The sequence below is a fragment of the Ursus maritimus genome, unplaced genomic scaffold (assembly GCF_017311325.1).
Source record: "Ursus maritimus isolate PB19 unplaced genomic scaffold, ASM1731132v1 scaffold_17, whole genome shotgun sequence".
In the NCBI taxonomy this organism is placed as follows: Eukaryota; Metazoa; Chordata; class Mammalia; order Carnivora; family Ursidae; genus Ursus; species Ursus maritimus.
The window spans coordinates 55325101-55346896 of NW_024424119.1; the positions used below are offsets into that span (position 1 = coordinate 55325101).

Below are 21796 nucleotides of genomic sequence, written 5' to 3' on the forward strand. Positions count from 1 at the left end.
AGAACTCTTCAAAAAACTATGTCAGTGTATGAACAATAGTACGCGAGAGTGGGTGTTTCTGGACCGTGGACTTTACTAAGTGAGTAGCTTTTCTGCATTATTTTGGATGAGCTGGTTGCCCAGGTCAAAGGCACTTTGTGTTTCGGGCTTGCTGCAGCCCGCGTGGGATCTTGGGTTTTGTAATGGAAGCAGCAGTCACTGTGGCCTTGAGGGGCCGTGGCCACGGCAGGAGGTGCTCTGGGCATCTCCCCGGGGGAAGGCCAGGAGGGGGTTGTGGAGAGAGGCCCAGGTAGCCTCTTGGCACAGGTGTTTTCTTCCAGCCTTTACACACTGGAGCCTAGCGTCTCTGGAGGGTTCCGAGGCTCCCGTTTTGCAGTCCGTGGTGATTTTGTTGCTGTTCGTATTTCCTACTGTGGGGAGCTTATTTGGGGGCCAGCCCTCTGTTGCATTTCCTGATCACAGCCGTCGTGCAGATACGCTCAGCCACTCAGCCTACTCAACCGCTTGGCCTCTAGGCCCTGTCTTTCCCCATCTGGTTATTCCAGGAAATCACCCCTGCTGGGGGAAGTGGCCGCACAGGTGGAACCCCTGGAAATGCCTGCGTGCTGTTTCATCAGGCCAGGTGGGGACGGATTTGTGCTGCGGGGAGAGAGAGTGCCCGGTGGAGGTTCAGTTGGGGAGGGCCCTCTTCTGGCCCCGGAGGGTTAGCTTGGCCTGGGAGAAGTCACCGGCAGAGTTGGGCCTTGCCCCCTCCCGCTCCTTTCCTGATGGAGAGTAGCCCTTGGCTTTGACGTCCACTGCCTTCGTTCAGCCGCTTGCGAGCTGGGTGATCCAAGGTTATTTCATCTTTCAGGGTCTCTGTGCTCCTTGTCTGCAAAATGTGGTAGTAGCGCCTTCCTCCCAGCACGGGGGAAGGATTCAGTGCGCCGTTCGCCGAAGTGTTTATAAGGTACCTGGCAGTAGGCAAGCAGGCTCTCAGTAAACAGTAGCTATTAATGGTTCCTGGATGCTGCGCTAGCCAAGGGCCTGGGGGTTTGGAGTAGGCAGGCTTGTACGCTTGGGGCTCACTTGTTTACTAGATGTCCGTGTTTCTAATAGTGTGCTAAGCCCTGTGCTGTGTGCAGAAGACTTAGACCCAGATAGCCCCGCCGTCACCTCCAGGAGCTCAGACCCCTTAACCCAGGGCCTCCCTGAGGGACAGGTGCATCGGAGCACCGTCGGCCACACTTCTCCTTGTCCCAGGTAAACAGCACCTTGCTGGGGCATTACGTAACTTGCTGCCGCCCTGTACTGAGTCTCTGCCATTCTGGGAGAGTTGCAGGTAAGTGTCTTGAGGAGTAAAGACAGGTGTGTTCACGTGGTTGATGGGTGCAAGGGAGGCTCTGCCGCTTGCCGGCCTACGACCCTGGCTCCCCCTGACTGGGCCTCGGGCATCACTTACATGGACTTGCTGTAGGAGCGTCAAGTGCTGTTCACCCCTTTGAGCCTCTGTTTCCTGCCAGATGGGGATGAAACCTGTCTTAGAGTGTTTGCTGTGACCCTGGCCCCTAGTCGGCTCAGAAACAGTGTAAAGCATCAATTCTGTATTGCGCAGTTTACCTGGACCTTAATACAGTGTATGTAACCATACAGGCTTGTTACAAAAACCCAAACACTCTAGAAGTGCACGGAGTAGAAAATGAGTCATCTCGTCCTGCCCTAACTATCCCTTTTTCAGATCAAGAGATGAGTGCTGTCTGGAGAACAGTTTTATTTTCCGCTAATGGGAATGCTTTAACTATGCATATGAATTTTATTTTCATTTTTATTTATTTATTTTTTTTTAAAGATTTTTTATTTATTTATTCGACAGAGATAGAGACAGCCAGCGAGAGAGGGAACACAAGCAGGGGGAGTGGGAGAGGAAGAAGCAGGCTCATAGAGGAGGAGCCTGACGTGGGGCTCGAACCCGGAACGCCGGGATCACGCCCTGAGCCGAAGGCAGACGCTTTAACCGCTGTGCCACCCAGGCGCCCCTATGCATATGAATTTTAAATCAGAAGTGACCACTGGAAAAACAGGAGACATGAATGTTTATAGGTGTATCTTTTTTTTTTTTTTTCAGAGAGAGAGGGTGGGGTGGGAAGGAGCAGAGGGGGAGAGAGAGAGAGAATGAGAATATTTAGCAGGCTCCGCTCAGCGCAGAGCTGGACACAGGGCTCAGGCAGGGATTGATCTCACAACCCTGAGATCATGCTGAAATCAAGACTCAGACGCTTAACTGACTGAGCCACCCAGGAGCCCTTGTCGGTATATCTTAACGTAAATAAAGACAAGTAAAAGACATTTTATTTTACATATGGTTCCCCAGCATTGTCATTGGGGTCCTTTGTTGTTCTCTTAAGGAATTAAAGAAAGGCCATTGTAGTTCTTTGCCACCCTGGACGAGTCATGACATGACTCCGTACAGCAAAGAGGGGATGTAGCCGGTGAGTGCAGCCCTGCAAGGATCTTCAGGTCGAGGATTGGATGCTGTCACGGGAGTGGGCGTGGGGGGCAAGGTGGGCGGTGCTTGTCTAGGGTAGGGAGCTGCACGGGGTGGTGTGTGAGGATTGGTGGGGGAGATGATGGAGTGGGGAGGGGGCTGGGAAGATTGTGAGAAGAGAGTTCCAGCGGTGTGGGTATCGCTGTAAGACCTGTTGTAAACAGTGTGTTTTCCGTGAGCGCACGTGCTCTTTTCCCCTGTACTGCGGTGAGAGTTTGGCCTGTGAAAGCCCCTGGGAACGCTTGCCCCTTATTTTTGGGTTCTTCCTTTTTGTTACTTCGCTGATTGATGGCCCAGCGACGGTAATCTTCCTGGGTTTCCGGTAGCATCTGAGGCTTGCAGAATAGATAGCATGTGGGTTCCGGGGGTATGGTCGTTTGGGCTTTGTTGGAGACCATTGAAACCAGCTCAGCCCTTTCAGCCCCCCTGCCTTCAGCATATGTGGGCTTGTTAATTTACTTTCATCAGAAAAGCTGGATTTCTGGGGGCTGCGTGGTTGATGAACCATCTCTGTAAGCAGACAGCCCAGTGTCCGCGGCTCGGCTCTGCGTTGATGAGGACAGTGACCTTGGCCTGTTCTTCCTTCATCTGTGGCCTCCATGGGGGGTGGTGGACGGCCACTTCGCAGGGTTAGGAGGGTCGTCTGTGCAGTGTGGTAGTGAGTCCGCCGGCCAGCCGGTGAAGTGTTTCCTCCCTCGGATTAAAGGGCGCCGTTCCCTCCGGGTGGAATGGTTTGTTGCTAGGGAGTCTCCTTTGGGGCTTGTCAGGAAGCCACTGTTGCCTCTTTTCCGCCTTCTCCCGGTGGAACCACAGGACTGCCACAGTTGGGGGAGGGCTGGAAGATGGGGCCTTTGTTTTGTTGTCGGTGGGCTGTGTTCTTCCTTCCTGGGGCAGCGGCTGCTAGAGGGCATCTGCCTCTGGTGTGTTCACGTGGGGGGGGGATGTCTGGGGTCTCCTTCCAGCCTTTCAATTCCTTGGGCACCATCTAGAAATATGCTTCATAGAAATGTCAGATGGTCCACACATATTGGCCCCAGGTGTGTCTGCATACATGTACTGGGATGTGGGTTGTAGCATTATTTGTCGTAGTGCACAGTGGGAAATAATTTCTTTCTTTCTTTCTTTCTTTTTTTTTTTAAGATTTTGTTTATTTGAGAGAGAGACACAGAGAGAGCACAAGCGGGGGGGGGGGAGGGGCAGAGGCCGAGGGACAAGCAGGCTCCCCGCTGAGCAGGGCTCCATTCCAGGACCCCGAGATCATGACCAAGTCAGATGCTTAACCCACTGAGCCACCCAGGCGCCCACAGTGGGAAATAATTTCTCCAGCTCTCCGTAGGGCAGTGGGTAAATGTGGCACGGTTGCGCAGTGAAATACTATATGCAGGCCTTCAAATGCTGAGGTAGACTGGTATGTTATTTTCTTGGAAAGACGACCAGAGCACTAAGAGAAGGAAGTGAGCTGCAGCATAATGGGTAACTTCCCTCGTTGGTAGAATGCAGCTGGAAGACCGGGAGCTGCTGCTGGGTGTCTGCGAGCTGAGGAAGAAAGGTGCCAAGGCTCTCCATCAGGTTCATGGTCATTACCTTTTGAGTTGGATTGACTTATTTTGCATACTGTAGTGTTACTTGCCTTTATTACCCTGAATGTGTGTTTGTAACATCCGGTAGTTACAAAGGTAACCACATACATGCCCGGGGAGCGTGGTCCCAGGACCAGGCAGCTGGTACATTTTTGGCTCTTTCCTGGCAGGAGCTTCTTCCAGGCTCTGTATTTTGCCTGGCCTCTTCCCGAGTGTCCTGGCTCCTGGTGTTGGGCCCTGATGGCTCACAGCAGTGTACCCGAGTCAATCATGTGTTTCTGTTCATCTGTCAGTGGCCCTCAGAATCTGCTTTGTTGATCTGGTTAGAAAGAACAGTCCAATACAAATGCCATCTCCAGTTTCTGTTCTCTGCTAAATCAGGTTTTACAAGAAAAAACATAGATTTTGGTGGCATTTGCAAAGCGCTCCTCACTTGCTAATTCTCCACTCTCTGGAGGTGGAAAAGGAAAGAGGAACTCAAGTACAGGTGTGTGTGTGATGTATTTCTTTTATTTGCCAGGTCCCTGGTAAGTTCTGACCCTGGAGAGAGAGGCCTGTATGTGGCACGTCTATCTAACTGTCCATCTCCAGCTCTAAATTGAAATTGTCTTTTTTTATTGTTGTTGTTAAATTAACTACATTTTCAGGAACTCTTTGCAGACTGCAAGTGGATTTCTAGCCAGAGTCCTCTGTAGGCTTCAGCCCACGTCTGTGAGCTAGGTGTGTAGGGACTGACTCCATGGCCCATGAAGAAAGGAGCCATAACAGTTCAAGTTGGTCAGGAGTGATGACAGGTGTCACTGAAGCCATCTGGCAGGTACTGTGGCTTGGAGCCTCAAGACAGACCCCTGTGGGTGAGGAGCCTGGAGGCACCACACCCTTTGGGGCCCTGGTGCTCCGTTAGAGTCCCTCCCCTGAGGCAGTGCCTGCCCAGTCCCCCCCCCCCCCCAGGCCACACTTGACCGGCGCACTCACAATGCCCTGGGAGTACTGGCAGAGTCTGGGAGTACTGTGGGCATCTTATCCTGGTGGCCACGTCGTCATTCTCTGGGGCCCACTGAGTGCCCACACTTCGGAGCAGACCTGGATGTCAGGCTGACCTGGGTTTGAGCTCAGGTGTTCCAATGCCCTGACTTGTTGGTAGTGACCTGGGCCAGTCTTGGAACCTCTTGGACTTAGTGTCTTGTCTGTAAAATGAGGTACATAGACCTTTTTCTCAGTGGTCTATCTATTTTATTTCTTGGTTCAAAGAACTATTTTTAATTCCATTTTATTCAAATGTATTCATTAAATTCATTAAATTACTTTTGGCTCTTTCTTCATTGATTGTTTCTATGTCCCTCTGCATTCAGTCACGTCTTATTTGTTTCTTTTTTTAGAGAGAGAGGAGGGTGGGGGCAGAGGGAAAGAGAATTCCAAGCAGGCTTCACCGCCAGCAGGGAGCCCCACGCAGGGACAGTCCCTTGACCCTGAGGTCATGACCTGAACCGAAACCAAGAGTCGTATGCTTGACCGACTGTGACATCCAGGCACCCCCATTATGTCTTTTTTCCAACTTATAGAATTGGATGCTTAATTTCATTCTTTTCTGTTAGAAATTTAAGGTTTTTAGGTTAGTAAATGTCCTCTAAGTACAAGTTTGTCTTTGTTTTAAGAGTTTTGATGCGTACTGTTCTTTTCTCCATCTGTGCTTTTCTAGGTATTCTGCCATGATGGTTTTGAATTTCCCTTTGATTCAAATTTTTTTAAGAGAGTTGTAAGTTTTCCAGCCGACAGGGTTATTTTGTACTTCTGCTTTCGTTATGTCTTGGTTTATTGCACTTTGGGCGGAGATTTTTGCTTTTCAGAATTGGGGTTTTTCCTTAAAGTTTCCTGTGTAGTCACTTTTTTTGGGTAAAGACTTTATTTTTAAGTAATCTCTACTCCCAGTGCAGAGCCCGAACTCACAACCAGAGATCAGGAGTCACGTGCTCTGTTGACGGAGCCGCTGGGCGCCCGTGGGCATGTTTGCTGATGGACCTTAATTAGATCAGCTGTTACCGTCTCTGTTTTGAGTTCGCTTGATCCACCGAGGTATAGAGATTTTTTTTCCCGTGTTTTCTTTTTTTTTCCACTTTGAGGTTACTTGGTGTGCAGTAGGGTTATGCCAGTCAGTGTTTTCATTATGGATTGACCCTGACTCTTACAAAGTGACTGTCTGTTCAGCTTCCTACTTTCTTGTATATGCTTCTTTCGTTCCACATTAGATCTGTGAGTTTATTCATTCTTGTTGTTGAATAGTATTCCGTAATGGGGATGTAGTTCTGATTCGTTCTAGTGGTGATAGACTTTTAGCTTGTGTTAGTTTCCATTTTGAGCTGTTCCGGATAATGCTGCTGTTAACATTCGTACACATCTCCTGGGATGTGTACACGTGTACTTGTGCTGTTGGGTACATACCCTAGAACGGAATGGTTGGGTCGCAGGGTCAGCATATGGTCAGCTTTAGCAGACAGCTGCCACTTTTCCAGTGATTGTACCAGTTGGCACGGCCACTGGCAGTGGGCGAGAGTTGTCCTTGCCCCACATACTCACCAGCATTGGTGAGTATGGCCTTGTAAAGATGTTAGTTCTCCTGAATTTGAACTCTGTCTTCCGTGTGATTCCAGTCAGAATCCCAGCGGGCTTTTCTTTTCTTGTTATTTCATTTGGAAATTGACAAACTGATTCTGAAATTCATATAAAAATGCAAAGAGCCAAGAATAACCCAAGCATTCTTGAGGAAGAACAGAGCTGAAGCACTTGCCGTTCTAGATGTCCAGACTTTATAAAAGCTGTGGTCATGAAGGTGGCCCAGTGTCGTCAGAAGGATAGACAATAGGCTGATAGAACAGAACAGAGACTTTGCAACAGACCACAGAAGTAGTCAGTTTATGACATAGGGGCCATAAGACGAAGAGAAAAGGTGGCCTTTTCAGAAAAGGCACTGGGACAATGAGTCTTATGCCTCAAATCACGATTTACATAGATGATAGAGCTAACCATGAAAGATGAGGGAGTAAAGCTTCTAGAAGAAAACAGAGTATCTTTACGATCTGGGAGAAAACGAAATTCCTTAAGTGGGACACAGAAAGCACTAGCAAAATAGGTAAATTGATAAATTGAATGACATTAAAACTTGTATCTTCTCCTTTTTACAGATGCGCCAATAAAATGCAACAAATGCTATTTTCTAACTGTCCCGGTACGTTAGATAATCTGAGTCTGTTTACCCCTGGAGCCCCGTCCCGCTCTCATGAGGACAGGTGCTCCCCTGCCTGATGTGCAGCGACCATCTTGGGCTTCCTTTGGTTGGCATTTCTGGGGCTTTGTCCCTCTGTTGGATCCCTTGTTTCCTGGATCCCACGCGTGTTTCAGTTGGGTGATTGGAGCATCAAGTGACCGCAACTATCGTAAGCTGCCGTAAACAATGAGGAAGTTATTGCCCCAGGTGCGTGGAAGTCCAGAGGGGGGAGGTTTCCAGTTGGGTGGTCCGTGTGCCTTGCTGTCATGAAGGAACGAGGCATCTCATTTGTCCTGGTGAGTCACGTAGCCTGGCTGAGCCGACAGACCGGACCGCCCGGGAACGGAGCTTGGTCCTCCCCCCGGCCGGGGGTGGGGCAGCTGGGGAAGGAGGAGATCACTTCCTCCGGGAAGGAGGAAGGGAGAATTCGCTGCTGTGACGTTTGCTCTCTCGTTAGAGTGTGTTCCTCTTCAGCTTTTCCAGGAGGTGTAGGTTTTGAGCCCTAGTGTGAGTCTGAAAGTGTCTTTTTCTATCCCCACGCTTGACTTGGTCAGCTGAGTATTAGATTCTAGGTTGAAAATCATTTTCCAGGGAGGGGAATGATGTTGGTGGGAAGTGCAGAAGCGCCTCGTTGCTCTTAAGAGACTTCATTGCCATTTTGCTTGTTCCTCCCTGGGATTTTTTTTTTTCTTTTTTTTGGTGGGTGGTTGGGGCACTTTCATAAGCTTTTGGGTTCTTCTCTTTATCCCTAATATACTTTGACCTTTTTGTTTCCATTATTCTGAGCACTAGGTAGGCCCTTGCAATCCTGGGCACTCAACTCTGGGGATTTTTCATGTTTTTTTCATTTGATAAATTATTTTCCCGTTTTTTTTCCTGGGAAACCCTATGTTTCCATCAGTCCTAGTTAAATTTGGACTCCTGGGTTCATCCTTTAATTTTGGGGTGGGGGGAAGACCAGCAGTCACCTTCTTGCTATTTTTTTCTGAGAGTTCCTTGACTTTATCTTTCATTTCTTCTGTTGAAATTTAAATTAAAAAAAACAAGTTTAGAATAGTTTAGATTTACAGAAGTTTTAGTTTCTGTATACCATGCTGCTGGTTTCTCCCTGTTATAAAGTTCTAATGTTAGTATGGTACTTTGTCCTGACTAATTAACCAACACTGATACATTGTTGTTAATTGAACTCTATACTTTATTCAGGTTTTGTTAGTTTTTTACCTTATGTGTTTTTTTCTGTTCCAAGATCACACATTTAGTTGTCCTTATGCCTGGTTTCCTCCAGACCGAGTTACCGGATTTTCCTTGTTTCTGATGACCTTGACAGTTTTGAGGAGTACTGGCCCTGTATTTTCTAGAATGTCTCTCTGTTGAGATTTGTCTGATGATTAACGTAAGGTAATGGGGTTTGGCCTGTCATATATTTAATACTTCTTGGGCTTTTTCTGATTGCCGCTTAAGAAAAAAAAAATCCCGTTCCTGTTACGTGGATATAGTATCTTTTCGTTTTCTGAGAATACTATTTTTATGTTACTTTTTTTTTTTAAAGATTTTATTTATTTATTTGACAGAGAGACACCGAGAGCCAGAGAGGGAACACAAGCAGGGGGAGTGAGAGAGGGAGAAGCAGGCTTCCCTGGTGAGCAGGGAGCCCGATGCAGGGCTCAATCCCAGGACCCTGGGATCATGACCTGAGCCGAAGGCAGATGCCACCGACACCCCATTACTTTCTGTTTTTTAATCTTTGGTTCCTGGCGCTGTCCGTTTCTTCCAGGTTCTTTTGTTTGTCTGTGTATTTGGTATCTGCCTTTTCGCTGAGGCCTCTCCAGTGTCCGCCGTCTTGGGTGCACACAGCTGACTGGGTCCGGAGTGGGTGGGGCAGTGGGGGAGCTCTTCCCTGTAGGGGAGCTGGTGGGAGGCGTGGGCCTGCTTTCCTTGAGCCCCGGGTGTTTGTGTCTGTTGGTTTTCAAGAGAAGACGCCTTCGTCTTTGCCAGGGGCACGGAGAGAGGGACTGAACATGTTTGGAATATGTTTGTCCGCCGCTCCGCAGTGATGCTGACAGCAGAGGGGGCTGAGGCGCCCAGGATTTGCCACTCAGGTTTTCACCAAGCTTGGTTTTTGTTGTTTTGTTTTGTTTTTGTTGTTTTAAGTTCTTTTCCTCACCCATATCCTCTTTGATCTTGGTTTTTCAAGTTTATACTTGTTTAATTTATCCAGAGGGGGCGAGGCTTTCAAGAAGCTCTCCCACCTTTAAATCCCCCCCCCCCATCCCCTGCCCCCAGGTGCCCACCACCTCTCGGGGCCTCCTGAGCTCTCTCTAGTGCCCAGCAGTCCTGTTTGTAGGATCCTGCACTCTGTGAGATCTGTTCCCACTCCTGTCTGTTCCTTGTCGGCCAAAATCGGCCCTGACCTTTGGGCGCCCTTTGTTGTTTATTTTCATTTTAGGGGATTTTGGAAGGGTGAGCTATAAATGCCTGTAGTCTTTTTTGCAGTATTTACCGGAACCTACCTTCCTGTATTCTAAATAGTGTCTCTTGAATCAAATGGGATTGAATTCAGGGGTATGTGTGCATATCCGGGTAGATATACAGGCATATTTATGTGCACGTGTTTGAATAGTAGGTGTGTGTATTTGTCAGTTACAGGGCTCTGCTGCTGTGCACCCCCCCCCCCCCAATCCTCAGTGGTTGTCTTTCTGTGTCAAACATTGAGTGCTACTATTTGTTACAGTGGCTGCAGAGTGTTGCAGGGCCCGGGAGAAAGGTCAGGTTGGGATGTCTGGTTATTTGTCGCCACCTCCTTGCATATACAGGGAGTGAACTCTCTCCTCCCCCCCCCACTCTTGAGAAGGTGTGGAGCCGGAAGCTTCCAGGGCTGCAGAGGGAGGCTGGGCGCTGGGAGGAGTGTGGCAGGGAAGTCGTCTGGTGCCGCGAGTACTCAGCAAGGGCTGTTTGTATCACACCTTGTGACCGTCGTTTCTGGTCCTCCAGCAACCTGCCAGAGCTGACTTTCTGTCCCCGTGTGGAGAAGCACAAACAGAAGTGGCTGAGCTGGCCCTTGGACTCAGCGTGGTTCCTTCTGTGTGCGTAGAGAGCACAGTCTGCAGGAGCCCCTCCGTCGGTCTGGGGCAGCTGTGAGTTTATGCAGTTAGCGGTGGCCGCTGCTGGGCAGTTGTAGACCCAGTCTCTGTCCCTCCACCCTCCTGTGTGCTTAGAGCAGTGGATCTGTGAGGGCACAGGCTTTGGGTAGGGGGAAGGAATGGGCGAGAGACAGACACTTCCTGCCCATCCGTCCTCCCTCTTCCAGCCCAGCTTCTAGCCTCTACAGTGACGTCCTTCCTACGGGAAGGCTTTGGGTGTAAACAAAATCACTGCTGGGACTCTTCCCCGTGCCTGTGCTTGGCCTGTCAGCTGTCCTCTGGAAGCTTCCCTTAAAATCATTTTTATAATTTGCTTAACCAAATAGCAAATCGGTTTAGAATGTAGTTAACAGTGATTGATGACCTTCGTTGCCGAACTCGTTTGAACTGGGAAACAAAAGCAGAGTAGAACAGAGGAGCAGGAGGCAGGTGGCCCCGAGTGTAGGGACTTGTGCTGATGAAGGGGAGGCCGGCCCGTGGAGCAGGAGCTGGTTGACCGTGATAACTTTCTGTATTTTTAAAAGCTTCTATCAAGCATATATCCTTTTTGTTACTGAAGAATGTTACGGATAAACAAATGAGTGGGGCGAGGATGACCCGCTCCTTGAAGCATCTTTCGTAATGCGGGTGTGCAGTGGCGCCAGGTACGCAAGCTGCCGCCCTGAAGTGGGAACCCTTGACGCTGGGGCAGTTTCGTCTTGTTTAAGATGGAGCCGCAGTGGCGTGTTTATCTCAGGAGGGTTTCCTGCGAGTGAAAGTGTGTCTCTGTCTTGAGAATTTATAACAGGATCCACCAGCAGATCCTAACCATTTCTCTGGTTTCTCATGGTGGTTTTAGAGGCCTGCACTCTGCATCGGGGCCCTTCGGCTGTGATGCACCAGAGGGGGACAGGTCTGGAGGTCACAGCAGGAGCTGGACACACAGGTGGGAGCCCAGAGGTGGGGAGGAGGGAGGCTTCACCACTTGCACAGTCATCCGAGGAATGAATGCTGTGCGCCAGGCTGATGGTGGGGCCGGGCGGCCGAGAGATGAGCTGTGTGGAGCCAGTGTGACAGCTGCCCTTGGCCGAGAACCTTCTAAGGGCAGACAAGCACTGGGTCACGTGTGTTGTGTTCCTTCTCTCATTTATTCCTTACGTCAGACCTGGGAGGTGGGTAACAGTATTTTCATCTCTATTTAATCCACGAGGAAACAGGCTTAAAGTCACAGCCGGCGGGGTCGGGGGCGGGGGGGAGGCGAGATGCAAACTCGGTGCTTTGGAGAGCTGATGCTGGTGGGGGTGGGGATGAGACTGGGGGGCTGTTTGCGTCCAGTATGTTGGGCTGGAGGTTTGGGCTTGTCCATGGCACAGTGGGATCCCGATAAAGGTGTGATAGCAGGGGCTTCTGATCTGGTTGGGCCCTGGTGGAGGGGGGTGCAAGGGCCAGTCCAGAAGAGCTGTGTGTGGTCCAGGGAGTCAAGGATGGGGCTTACAAACCCAAGTGTGCAGAAGAGTGGACTGGGCGAGTGCTTTGGGCCCTGCAGCACATGCCTTGTTTCTTATTTTTCATTTCTGCCGCTTCCTGAACATGCTGTCTGGGGATGGTCGGGGCTCTTTTCTGGTGGTGGCTAACAAGCATGGGGACCAGAAACCCCGTTTTCATCTCGATGTTGTTGCCTTGCCTTTATTTTCAAGCGGCTTGCTCTTAGAGAGGTTTGTGCTGTAGTCTGCAGGCACCGCTCATGGCTTTCCAGCAGAAGCCTCGAGGCTGGGTGGCTGCTAGTGGAAGGACAGCATTGTGCCCCAAAGAGCCCAGGCCCCAGCTTTGCAGACGACCTGCCCCTCACAGCTGGGGGCCCCTCCCAGCCAGGGGCCCCTTCCAGCCAGGGGATGCAGAAGTCTGAGTCCCCGCTTCTCTGACTGCTGCCCTGTGGGGAGCCTCTGAAAGCTGGAGGTGTGCGGAATGTTTGGCCTGAGTTGCTGCTGAGGGAGGCAGCAGGAGTTCCCCTGCGAAACCCAGCTAGGATTCCCCACCCCCAGTCCCCCCACTTCTGTCCCCAGCTCCTGCTCCATCCTGATGTGTATGTGAAGCTCTTTTACCTGAATTCACCTTCCTGTAACACATTATTTTCCTTTAGACCAGGGGTCAGCAAACCGCAGCCCCAAAATGAAGTTTTATTGGAACACAGCTCGACCTTTTGTTTGTGTTGTCTGATTGCTTCTGAGCTGCAGTGGCAGACTTGGTCAGTTGAGTAGCTGAGGTGGGGTCTGCGGCCTGCAAAGCCACACACACTATCTGTCCTTTCACAGTAAACGTCGTGTTCTGGGGACAGGGATGGAGTCTCTGTCGACGCCGCATCCTAGGCACACACGTAACGGTCAGTAAGCGTTTGAGGATTTGAAGTCGGGGGTGTGATGCCCCCCTTAAGTCAAAGTTCTTTTTTGCCAGTCGTTGGCATGTTGGCAAAGGGTGGAATTATGTATTAATCTCATACCTGGATTTTGTGGCGATGGTTCTTCACGTTTGACTGAGACTTGACGAGTATGCTGACTAATGACCATGTCCTTTCTGGCCCCTCTGGTGGTTTTCTCAGGTGTTTGTCCAGCCTGCTCTCAGTCTTCCATTCCTGTTGGATCGTGCTTTTTTGTGTCACAGTGGGATCTTTCCGTTCCTTCTGTTGGGAGACAGACCGCCTTCGCCTCCCCCCACCCACCCGTGGGTTGGGGCGCCTGCTTGTGCCTCCCTGTCGTGGCACGTGCACTGAGCTCACTGTTCTAGCTGATCAGGAGTCTTCGCCCAGTCGTCGTGTGCGCGCAGGGAGAGCAGGGCCGGAGCTGGAGCACGCGGTAGGTCCTTCTTCAGTACTGGTGATGTCTCCAGGTCCTGAGGGTCGAAGTCTTGTAGTCTTGTGACCTTGGACAATTTACTTCTCTGTCCGGACTACACTTTAGTGTCCTCCGTAAAGCAGGCTGGTGGCAGTAGTACCTTCCAGAAGTGAGGGCACGTGGGTGCTCAGCAGGGTGCCTGGCTCTCAGGAGCCGATGTATGGCTGCAGTGGGTCCCTGGTGATTTACAGGCCGGCCCGGATCACCTGGCCAGGTGGGCGTCTGGCACTGGCTCATAGCCAAGCAGAGTGAAATTAACCCTGTCCCCCGAAATGGCTTTTGATAAGACGGAGTGCAGGGACGTTATCCCTCTGGCAGGCAGCTGACAGGCAGGCTGGGGAACCTGTGTGACAGGTGGGACTACTGTCTGCAGAGGCGGGGCTTGGGTATTAAGTTGCCTCTGTGGGCCAATCTTTCTGGTTGTTTTTGTTCCAGCAAATGCTGGGCCTCTCAGCACCACTTTAGCTGACTTGCAGAATATGCAGACCGGCATCTGCTTTTAAGTGTCCTTTTCTCCCTAACTCAGAGCTATCTTCCCGTGGATTTTAGGCCCCTTTTTCTTCTGCCTAATGGTGATATTTTCGTGTAGGCCAGCCCTTTTCAAAGTGCGCCAGGCCCGCTGTTATGCTTCCCTGGCGTGCCTCAGAGTGGCTGCTGTGGGAAAGAGCCGGGTTACCATGTAGGGGGTGGGGGGCAGGCAGGACCCCTCCTGGCGCGGCAGCCTGGGCTCGTATCTGTTATATATGTGATACTGAGGATCCAAATTAGATTTTATTTGGGAAAAAAAATAATTCTGGTACCTACCAAAGGGAGAGAAAGCCGTGGCTACAAGCCAAGCTCAGTCTGTGCCCGTCTGCAAGGAGCTGGTGTGCCTCTGCCGGTTCTTGTCCCGCAGATGCAGGCGTGAGTCAGGCTTGCGTGAACATGCCTCTGACCCACCGAGAAACGTGTTCTCTCGTCTTGTCCGGCTTCATGATTCACACCCGGATATTTGCCTGCACTTTTCTGCCATCTGATGAGACCAGTCGGACATCGTGTGTGTGTGTGTGTGTGTGTGTGTGTGTGTGTGTGTGTAGAAATTCAGCAGACACCTGTGAGCTGGTCAAACTCCTACTAACAGTGAGTGCTCCTGGCCTGATGTCTGTGACAACCAAGGGGCAAGCAGAGTAGCCAGATGGGGGTGGGGCTGGGCTAGGCCCCAAGTATGCTGCCGCTTTACTGGGGGTGCCTCCGACTGGGGAGACCCGAGTGATTACACATGTGTCCAGTGAAATCTGGCTTCATGAGAGAAATTATGCTCTAAGGGGCACCTGGGTGGCTCAGTTGTTAAGCGTCTGCCTTCTGCTCAGGGCGTGATCCCAGCGTTCTGGGATCGAGCCCCCCATCAGGCTCTTCTGCTGGGAGCCTGCTTCTTCCTCTTCCACTCCCCCTGCTTGTGTTCCCTCTCTCGCTGGCTGTCTCTATCTCTGTCAAATAAATAAATAAAATCTTTTTTTAAAAAAAAAAGAACTCTGCTTTAAGGCCAGTGTCTGTAATCTTATTTTGTGGAGGGCCGGGCAGTGAATAGTTTATGCTCCGTGGGCCGTCTAGGGTTCTGATGCATATTCTTCTTAGGGTGACAATCACTGGTGCACTCCCATCCTGCGGGGACCTTGGGGCTGGGAGAACCTCCCTCTCTGCGGTCTGATCGCCAAGCATGAAAATGAAACGGATGTGGCCCCTCCCCCACAGATGCTGTTTCCACAGCAACGGTGGCTCCACGCTTTGCCTGTTAGCATCCCAGCTTTAGGTAGGAATATAGAATCCAGTACCGGATGTGCGATAAGAGACGGCCACTTTGACAATAAGTCATTTGTAATTCTGTGGCTGTGGGGTATCGACACTGATGTGCTTGATTTTTAGAACCGGCTGGGACTTGGGAAATCTTGGCCCCTCAATTCTGTAAACAGGGAAACTGAGGGCAAGGGAGGCCAGTAATGTGTCAACAGGTGCAAAACTTGGTGAAAAAGCAGGAGGAGGGGGCACTTCAAAAAAGTGCGCGTACAGGTTTAATGCAGGCGTTAATCCAGTGTGTGCCCTGCCCTGGCTTCCCCGAGGTGCGCTGGTTGCCAGGGGTGGGAAGCATTTCACCTGAACAAGCAACAGCTGTAGACCAACTAACAATCCTAGACACAATTCGGAGTTCCCAGGAGAATGGATCTTGTTTGCCTGGGATTTTTCTTCATTTTTTTTCAGGGGTGCCAGGACTGGAGGTGTGGTCAGGCTTCTGGTCTCCTAGTGCTTCCTAGGGGTGGGGGTGGGGACTGGTTAGTTCTTAGGAGGGTGTTGTCACCAGGAAGACCCAGGAGAGCTATCTGTGGTCACCGTCACCTCTGCCTACAGGCCCGGGCAGTGCAGAATCAAAGCTCTGTTTGTAGTAGTGAACCAACAGAATTTAAGAAGACTGTTTAGCACTGTCTGTGGAAACAGGTATTTTCTGGTCAAGTCTCAGAATTAAAAGACATTTGATGTGTGGAAGTCAAGCACGTTAGGATTTCATGTGGAAGTTGGATAGTCCAGAATGGCTGGTAAATAATTTTTCCTTCCCTCGCCTTTGTCATTTGGTTTTTAATTTAGGAAGGAACACTGTAGTTAGATGAATTTAAATTAACAATGCTAAGTCTGTAGTTCTGCGAGGTGTGTGGCCGGAAAGGAGGCACCACTGATTTTGTTCAGAAATGTTTGTAGGGTCACCGGTCATTTGAGAGCTCTGGTGTCAGGGACAGCGGAGGGATAGCTGCGATGCACCATTTTTTCATCATTGTACTGAAGCAAAAAATTCTGGAACAGGTTTCTTATTAATTAGCCCTGTGATCATGGGTGGGTTGAGTCATCTCTTTGGACTGGACATACGGAGGGGTGGGTCCAGCCTGGCCTCTGCTGCGTCCCAGGGCCCAGCTCGGTGCCGGGCACATGGTAGTGCCTGATAAAAGCCTGTGGAATGAGGGGCGCTCAGTTGGTTAAGCATCTGCCTTCGGCTCAGGTTATGATCCCAGGGTCCTGGGATGGAGCCCCGCATCGGGCTCCCTACTCAGCAGGGAGCCTGCTTCTCCTTCTCCCGCTATCCCTGCTTTCTCTCTGTCAAATAAAGAAACAAAATCTTAAAAAAATAAAGCCTTTGAATGAATGAGTGTATTTTCTATTGTCATAACCAATTACCATAAATCCAGTGGCTTAAAACAATGCAAATGTAGGGGCACCTGGGTGGTTCAGTTGGTAAAGCACCTGCCTTTGGCTTAGGCCCCGCTCTCAGGGTCCTGGGATCCAGCCCCAAGTCGGGCTCCTTGCTCAGCAAGGAGCCTGCTTCTCCCTCTCCCTCTGCCAACCCTCCTCACGCTCACACGCACGTAAGTGTGTGTTCTCTCTCAGATAAAATCTTAAAAAAAAAACCCAAACAGTATAGATGTATCGTCCTACAGTTTTAGAGGTCCGAAGTGTGAAGTGAGTCTTCCTGGGCTACATGCAGTCCCGGTGTGGGCGGGGCTGGCTCCTTCTGGAGGCTCCAGGGGGAGAATCCTGCAGCTCTTGCTGCAGCCCCTCCCATCCTCAGAGAGTGCCCCAGCCTTAGCTCCCGACGCCACAGCTTTCTGACTCTCCCCGCCCTCCTGCTCCCCCTTCTGGGGGCCTGCCCACGTAATCCAGGATCATCTCCCTATCTCGAGATCCTTCTGTTAATCACATCTCCAGAATCCGTTTTGCCGTAAGGTAAGGAAGTCGCAGTTTCCGGAAATTAGGGTGTGAACTTCTTGGTTATGCGGCCTGCTACACGAGTTTGTAAAGAGAGCCAAGTAGACAAGTCCGCAAGTGTCTGGATCATAGTCCGTGGAGTAATCTGCTCTGCCTGGGCCCTCCCCGGTTTTTGGGCCCACCCCTGCTCGAGCTGTAGGGCCTCTCCCCGGGCTGCCCAGCCATTGCCCGCCTGGAGGCCTTTGAAAGGGCTTTTTCAGGACTTGCGTCTAGACCCAGGGTGAGCAAACTTTGTCTGCTTGGGGCATTGCGGGCCACATAGGGTCTCACAAATTCTTTGTTTTTTAAAACAAATGTGAAAAATGATTTAAAAAAAATCATTCTTAGTTTGAGGGCTTATAAAAAACAGGCCATTGGCTAGGATGCTGACCAGTGTTTGCTACCCTCTGTTGTAGACTGTAAGCTCTGTGAGGCAGGGGCTCCTTTCCCCCATCACCTTGGTGACAATCTCAAGGGCTTCTGCTAATAGGTTGGGGGGGGATGTTTCATGTTCCTCTCTGAATGCTCTTTTGATTTGATAGAAGTGTCTAAAAGTTAGATCTCATCCAATCCTAATGGAGAATTTCAAGTTGATTTACATTTGAGGTCCTGTTAAATACCAGTTATTCTGAAAATAAAACCCAGCTCCTGCCCTGAGGGGCTTACCGCCCAGTGTGGGGGAAGAATGCTGTTATTAGGTACACTGTTGGGCGGGGAGCAGAAACTCACTGGAGCCGGCTTCAGGGAGGGAGATTTAAAGATAAAGGAGTGTGTCATGGAATCCCAGGGCGCCAAAATCAGGATTCGGACACTTGGGGCGAGTTTCCATCCCTGGTCATTCTTCGGAGCTGGCCCGTGAGGCAGACGCTCTAGGGGAGGCTCTGGCCCTCGGCTTGGGAGCTGTGAGCCCTTGGAGCGTTTGTGGTTTGAGCCTTCATTGAGGCTGACCCTCCTACAGCTTTCATTCATTTTCAAGATTTATCAGATGAATGAAAGGAGGGACGTACCCAGTTTCGTATGAGAACCAGCTCGGTTCGCCTTCGGCCGGTGCCAGGCTCCGGGAGCCTGGGGGTATGTGATGTCACTGTCTGCCGTTACACTTTTTTTGGCCTCAGGCTGTAATTGATCTTTGCTCCCTGTGCTTTATATGAAGTCTTGGATCATAATAAAAGTCCTCCCTGGGGGTGCGCGATGCTTTGCCAGCACTGAGGGTGTTCCTTCCGGCGTGCGTGGCTTCAGAATAGGGTACAGCGAACCTCCCTGCGGCTGTGGCCACCAGGCGCCTTTTATTATCAGCGGATGTGTTTGCAGTTGCCTCTGCCGTACCTGCTAGCAGTATGTCTGGGTGCGTGCTTTAGCTTTCTTCCCCGTACATGAATTCCAGTGGGAGGTAATGGTCGCTTTTACAAGTTTATTTTTCGTAATCAAGTTTTAGAAACTATAGCCAAGAACCTCTTGAGTAGAGGCTCAAAGACATGGAAGCTCTCAGTCCCCGGGTGAGTTCCCTACCATGTCAGTATTTGAGTGAATGAGTAACATGCTAGTAGACTTGGAGAAGCCCGGAGGAAATTGGGAAGTGGCAGGGAGGAGGAGCTGCCTTCTTGGTCATGTAAAGATTGTCTAGGTGGAGGGGGCAGTGGAGCCGGTACAGGCCTCCCCCGCGTGGTCTCTCCCTGGGGGTGCTGCTGCTCCTTCTGCGTCTGCACCCCCAGAGAGCCCTGCTTGTGTTGCCCGAGCAGAGGCTTTTTCTCTGGATGCTGGTTCTTTGGTTGGAGATGGGCTCACACCCGGCTGTTCTGAAGACTTCCTGATTTTGGTTGCTTCCCTTTGATTTGGTTTTGCTCATCCTTGAAGTGAACAGTCTTCCGTAAGCAGGCTGTGAACCTCCCCTATACTCTGCCTGAGCTCTGAGGTTACGCGGGTGTGCCGGTGACGGGCATGTATGTTTCCGTCTCGAAGAGCTGTCCCTGCCTTGGCGAGTGGACTCGTGTGGACAGGTTTGCGTTTCAGTGTCGCTGGTGAGCAGTAGACTCTGGTCGGTTCAGACGGAATGGGCCTTCTCACCCTGAAGTGGGGGAGGTACTGACAACAAAATGCTCTTTAAATGTGAGCAAAGCTGCCTGTGTGTGGTAAGGGCGTTTTTCTAGGGACAGAATCCAAGGCTTTCTTCAGGTCTTCAAGGAGATCCGTGATCCCTGAAGAATTCAGTCCCCTGAGGGATTCGGGTGGATTAACGCTCTTTTTTTTTTTTAAACATTTCAAAGGCAGATCGGGAGCGGTGCCGAGAAAAATTTCCTTACTAGATGACATTTCATCGCAATGTCCGATCGTTTGGGGCAAATAACCAAGGGCAAGGATGGGAAAAGCAAGTACTCGACTCTCAGCCTGTTTGATAAGTATAAAGGAAAATCAGTAGACGCGGTCAGATCCTCAGGTAAGAACCCGGGTGAGGCCAGTTCTCTGTGCTTTCCCTTAGGTGAGAAACCCCAGGTCAGGAGTTGGTAAAGACCCGGAGTCCCCGCCTGGTCACACTGCCTTCTGGGCGTGGAGTGGTCCCCTGGCAGATCTGGGGACACAGAATCGCCCCCCTGCTCCTGTTTGGTGTCTGGTTTCAGAGCCTGGATATCCTGACTCTGCCTCCATGGGATTGTGTCCTCCTCTGTCTTATCTCCTGGAAGCGGGGATCGGTTCCCCCCATGGGTAGACTAGAATTTCATTTGCATTAGTTACCATTTCAGGCTTCGTGGTTCTGACATTCTGGAACTTGGTGGGAAGACACTGTCCACACCCCGGGAGGATTTGGGGAATGTGGAGGACCCTCCTCAGGTCCGGCCTGGGGTAGGCGGAGGCTCTCCCTTGTGTCCTGAGGCCGGAGCCTCCTCGGCTTGCGGAGAGGCGGTTACCGTGGGGGGCGGAGGTTTCTGGGCCTGGCTCCCTGCCCATGGCATAAACTCCCTGCACCTGCCCGCTAGTAAAATGGAAGCCCCGGCGCAGACGTCAGCCGCTGCCGTGGCTCCGAGGCAGCGGCGGAGGGCTTTACAAGCGGCCGCAGCAGCTTCCCGACTGCTTGGTGTGTTTGCGCGCAGGCTGCCGATCGCGTCTGTTTGCCTGTCATCATCGCTTAGAACTTGAAAGAGCAGTTGAGTGACCGGCCTCTTGGCTCCTGAGACGTGTTTGTGTCCACCCCCCCGCAGTTATTCCTAGACATGGCTTACAGAGTCTCGGGAAAGTTGCCACAGCCCGGCGCATGCCACCACCGGCGAACCTGCCAAGCTTGAAGTCTGAGAACAGAGGAAACGACCCCAACATCGCTATAGTTCCCAAGGACGGAACGGGATGGGCAAACAAGCAGGATCAGCAAGACCCAAAGAGGTGAGAGCAGGGTGGGGGGGGGCAGGTGTGGGCAGGAAGCCCGAGCCTCACGGAGCGCCGTGGCCCCCTTTCCTTCCATAGAAGGCGGTGGCAGAGCTGGAGAAGTGGGGCGATCCCGGAGGAGGCTTCTGGCCCCGACTCCTGCTGCTTGGTGGTTTCTCGCTCCCTGCCTTCGTTTTTCCTAGCTTCTGGAGCTGATGCAGCAGGGCTTCTGTGGGCTGCCTCGTCCCCGGTGACCAGTGTCCCCTGTGCCTTGTTAGGAAGGGCCTCATCACCCCAGAGGCGCTTATGCAATGCCTCGGTGCCGGTTCCTGAGCCAGTAAGGGCCGCTGTGGACAGGGCAGGTGCTCGAACGCTCCATTCTGGTGGTAGTCCTTTTGTGCTGGTTCTGGGGTGAGGAGGAGGCCGTCTTCCCAGCTTCAGGGCCAGCAGCTTGCCACAAAGACTGCTGCAGTTAGTTGCTCCAAACAGACCCAGTTATGAAGGAGAACAATCCAGAATCCTCATTATTCAGGGTTGGTATGCAGCCTCCCTGTAGGCCCACACCACTGCCAGCACAGCACTTACAGGAGCCTTAGGAGGCCCAGGGCCTGGCACAAAAACCTTCATTAGGGCAACAGAGCAACTGTTGTGGCTGCCGTTGCGCGGTGGGGCGGGTTCCAACTCTGCCCCAGGCACGTAACCTGGGCCCTTCCCTCCCACCCGAGCCTGTGTTCCTCTCCTTCCACTGCGAGTCTCCTCTGCTGGGCGCTAGCCAGCCATCGGGGTGGCCAGGAGAGGGGATTTGGGATTTGTACTGGGAGGGGACCAGAGAGGGACAGGACCTTGCTAAGGCTGTGGGTGGCAGGACATGCTGCTAGGGTTTGCCAGCCGGGGAGTGAGAACAGCACAGTCTGGTCTCATGCGTCTTCCTGCCCTCGATCTCTTCTCGGGATCCAGAGAGTAAAAGTGACCTAGAGTGCAGCCTGCCAACCCGTGTCCTTTTCTCTCACTGGAAATGGCCATGGCAGCTATTCTGTAGGCTGGGGGGGGGAGGAGAGGCAGAGGGAGAGAGAGACTCTTAAGCAGGCTCCATGCTCAGCGCAGAGCCAGACGCAGGGCTCGATCTCACGACCTTGAGATCCAAGAGTTGGATGCTTAACCGGCTGAGCGGCCCGGCCGTGGCGGCTTCTGTATAACTTTCCTGCAGTTACTTCAGACAGGATGTAGAGTGAGCGCATAATGCAGTCAGATGAGCATAAGGGAGTCATAACCAAAATAGAGTCTGAAAAGCTGTTCTTAAAAAT

General features: G+C 51.4%; 1 protein-coding gene across 1 annotated transcript in view; it reads left to right on the plus strand.

Annotated features, from left to right (window-relative positions):
- PRRC2B (proline rich coiled-coil 2B) overlaps positions 1 to 21796 on the plus strand; it is an 84464-nt gene that overhangs the window by 8450 nt on the left and 54218 nt on the right. Inside the window, exons 2-3 of the mRNA XM_040632091.1 lie at positions 19403 to 19572; positions 20333 to 20510. Coding sequence (XP_040488025.1) covers positions 19458 to 19572; positions 20333 to 20510 — 293 coding nt within the window. The 5' untranslated portion in view covers positions 19403 to 19457. The remainder of the gene's footprint in view (positions 1 to 19402; positions 19573 to 20332; positions 20511 to 21796) is intronic.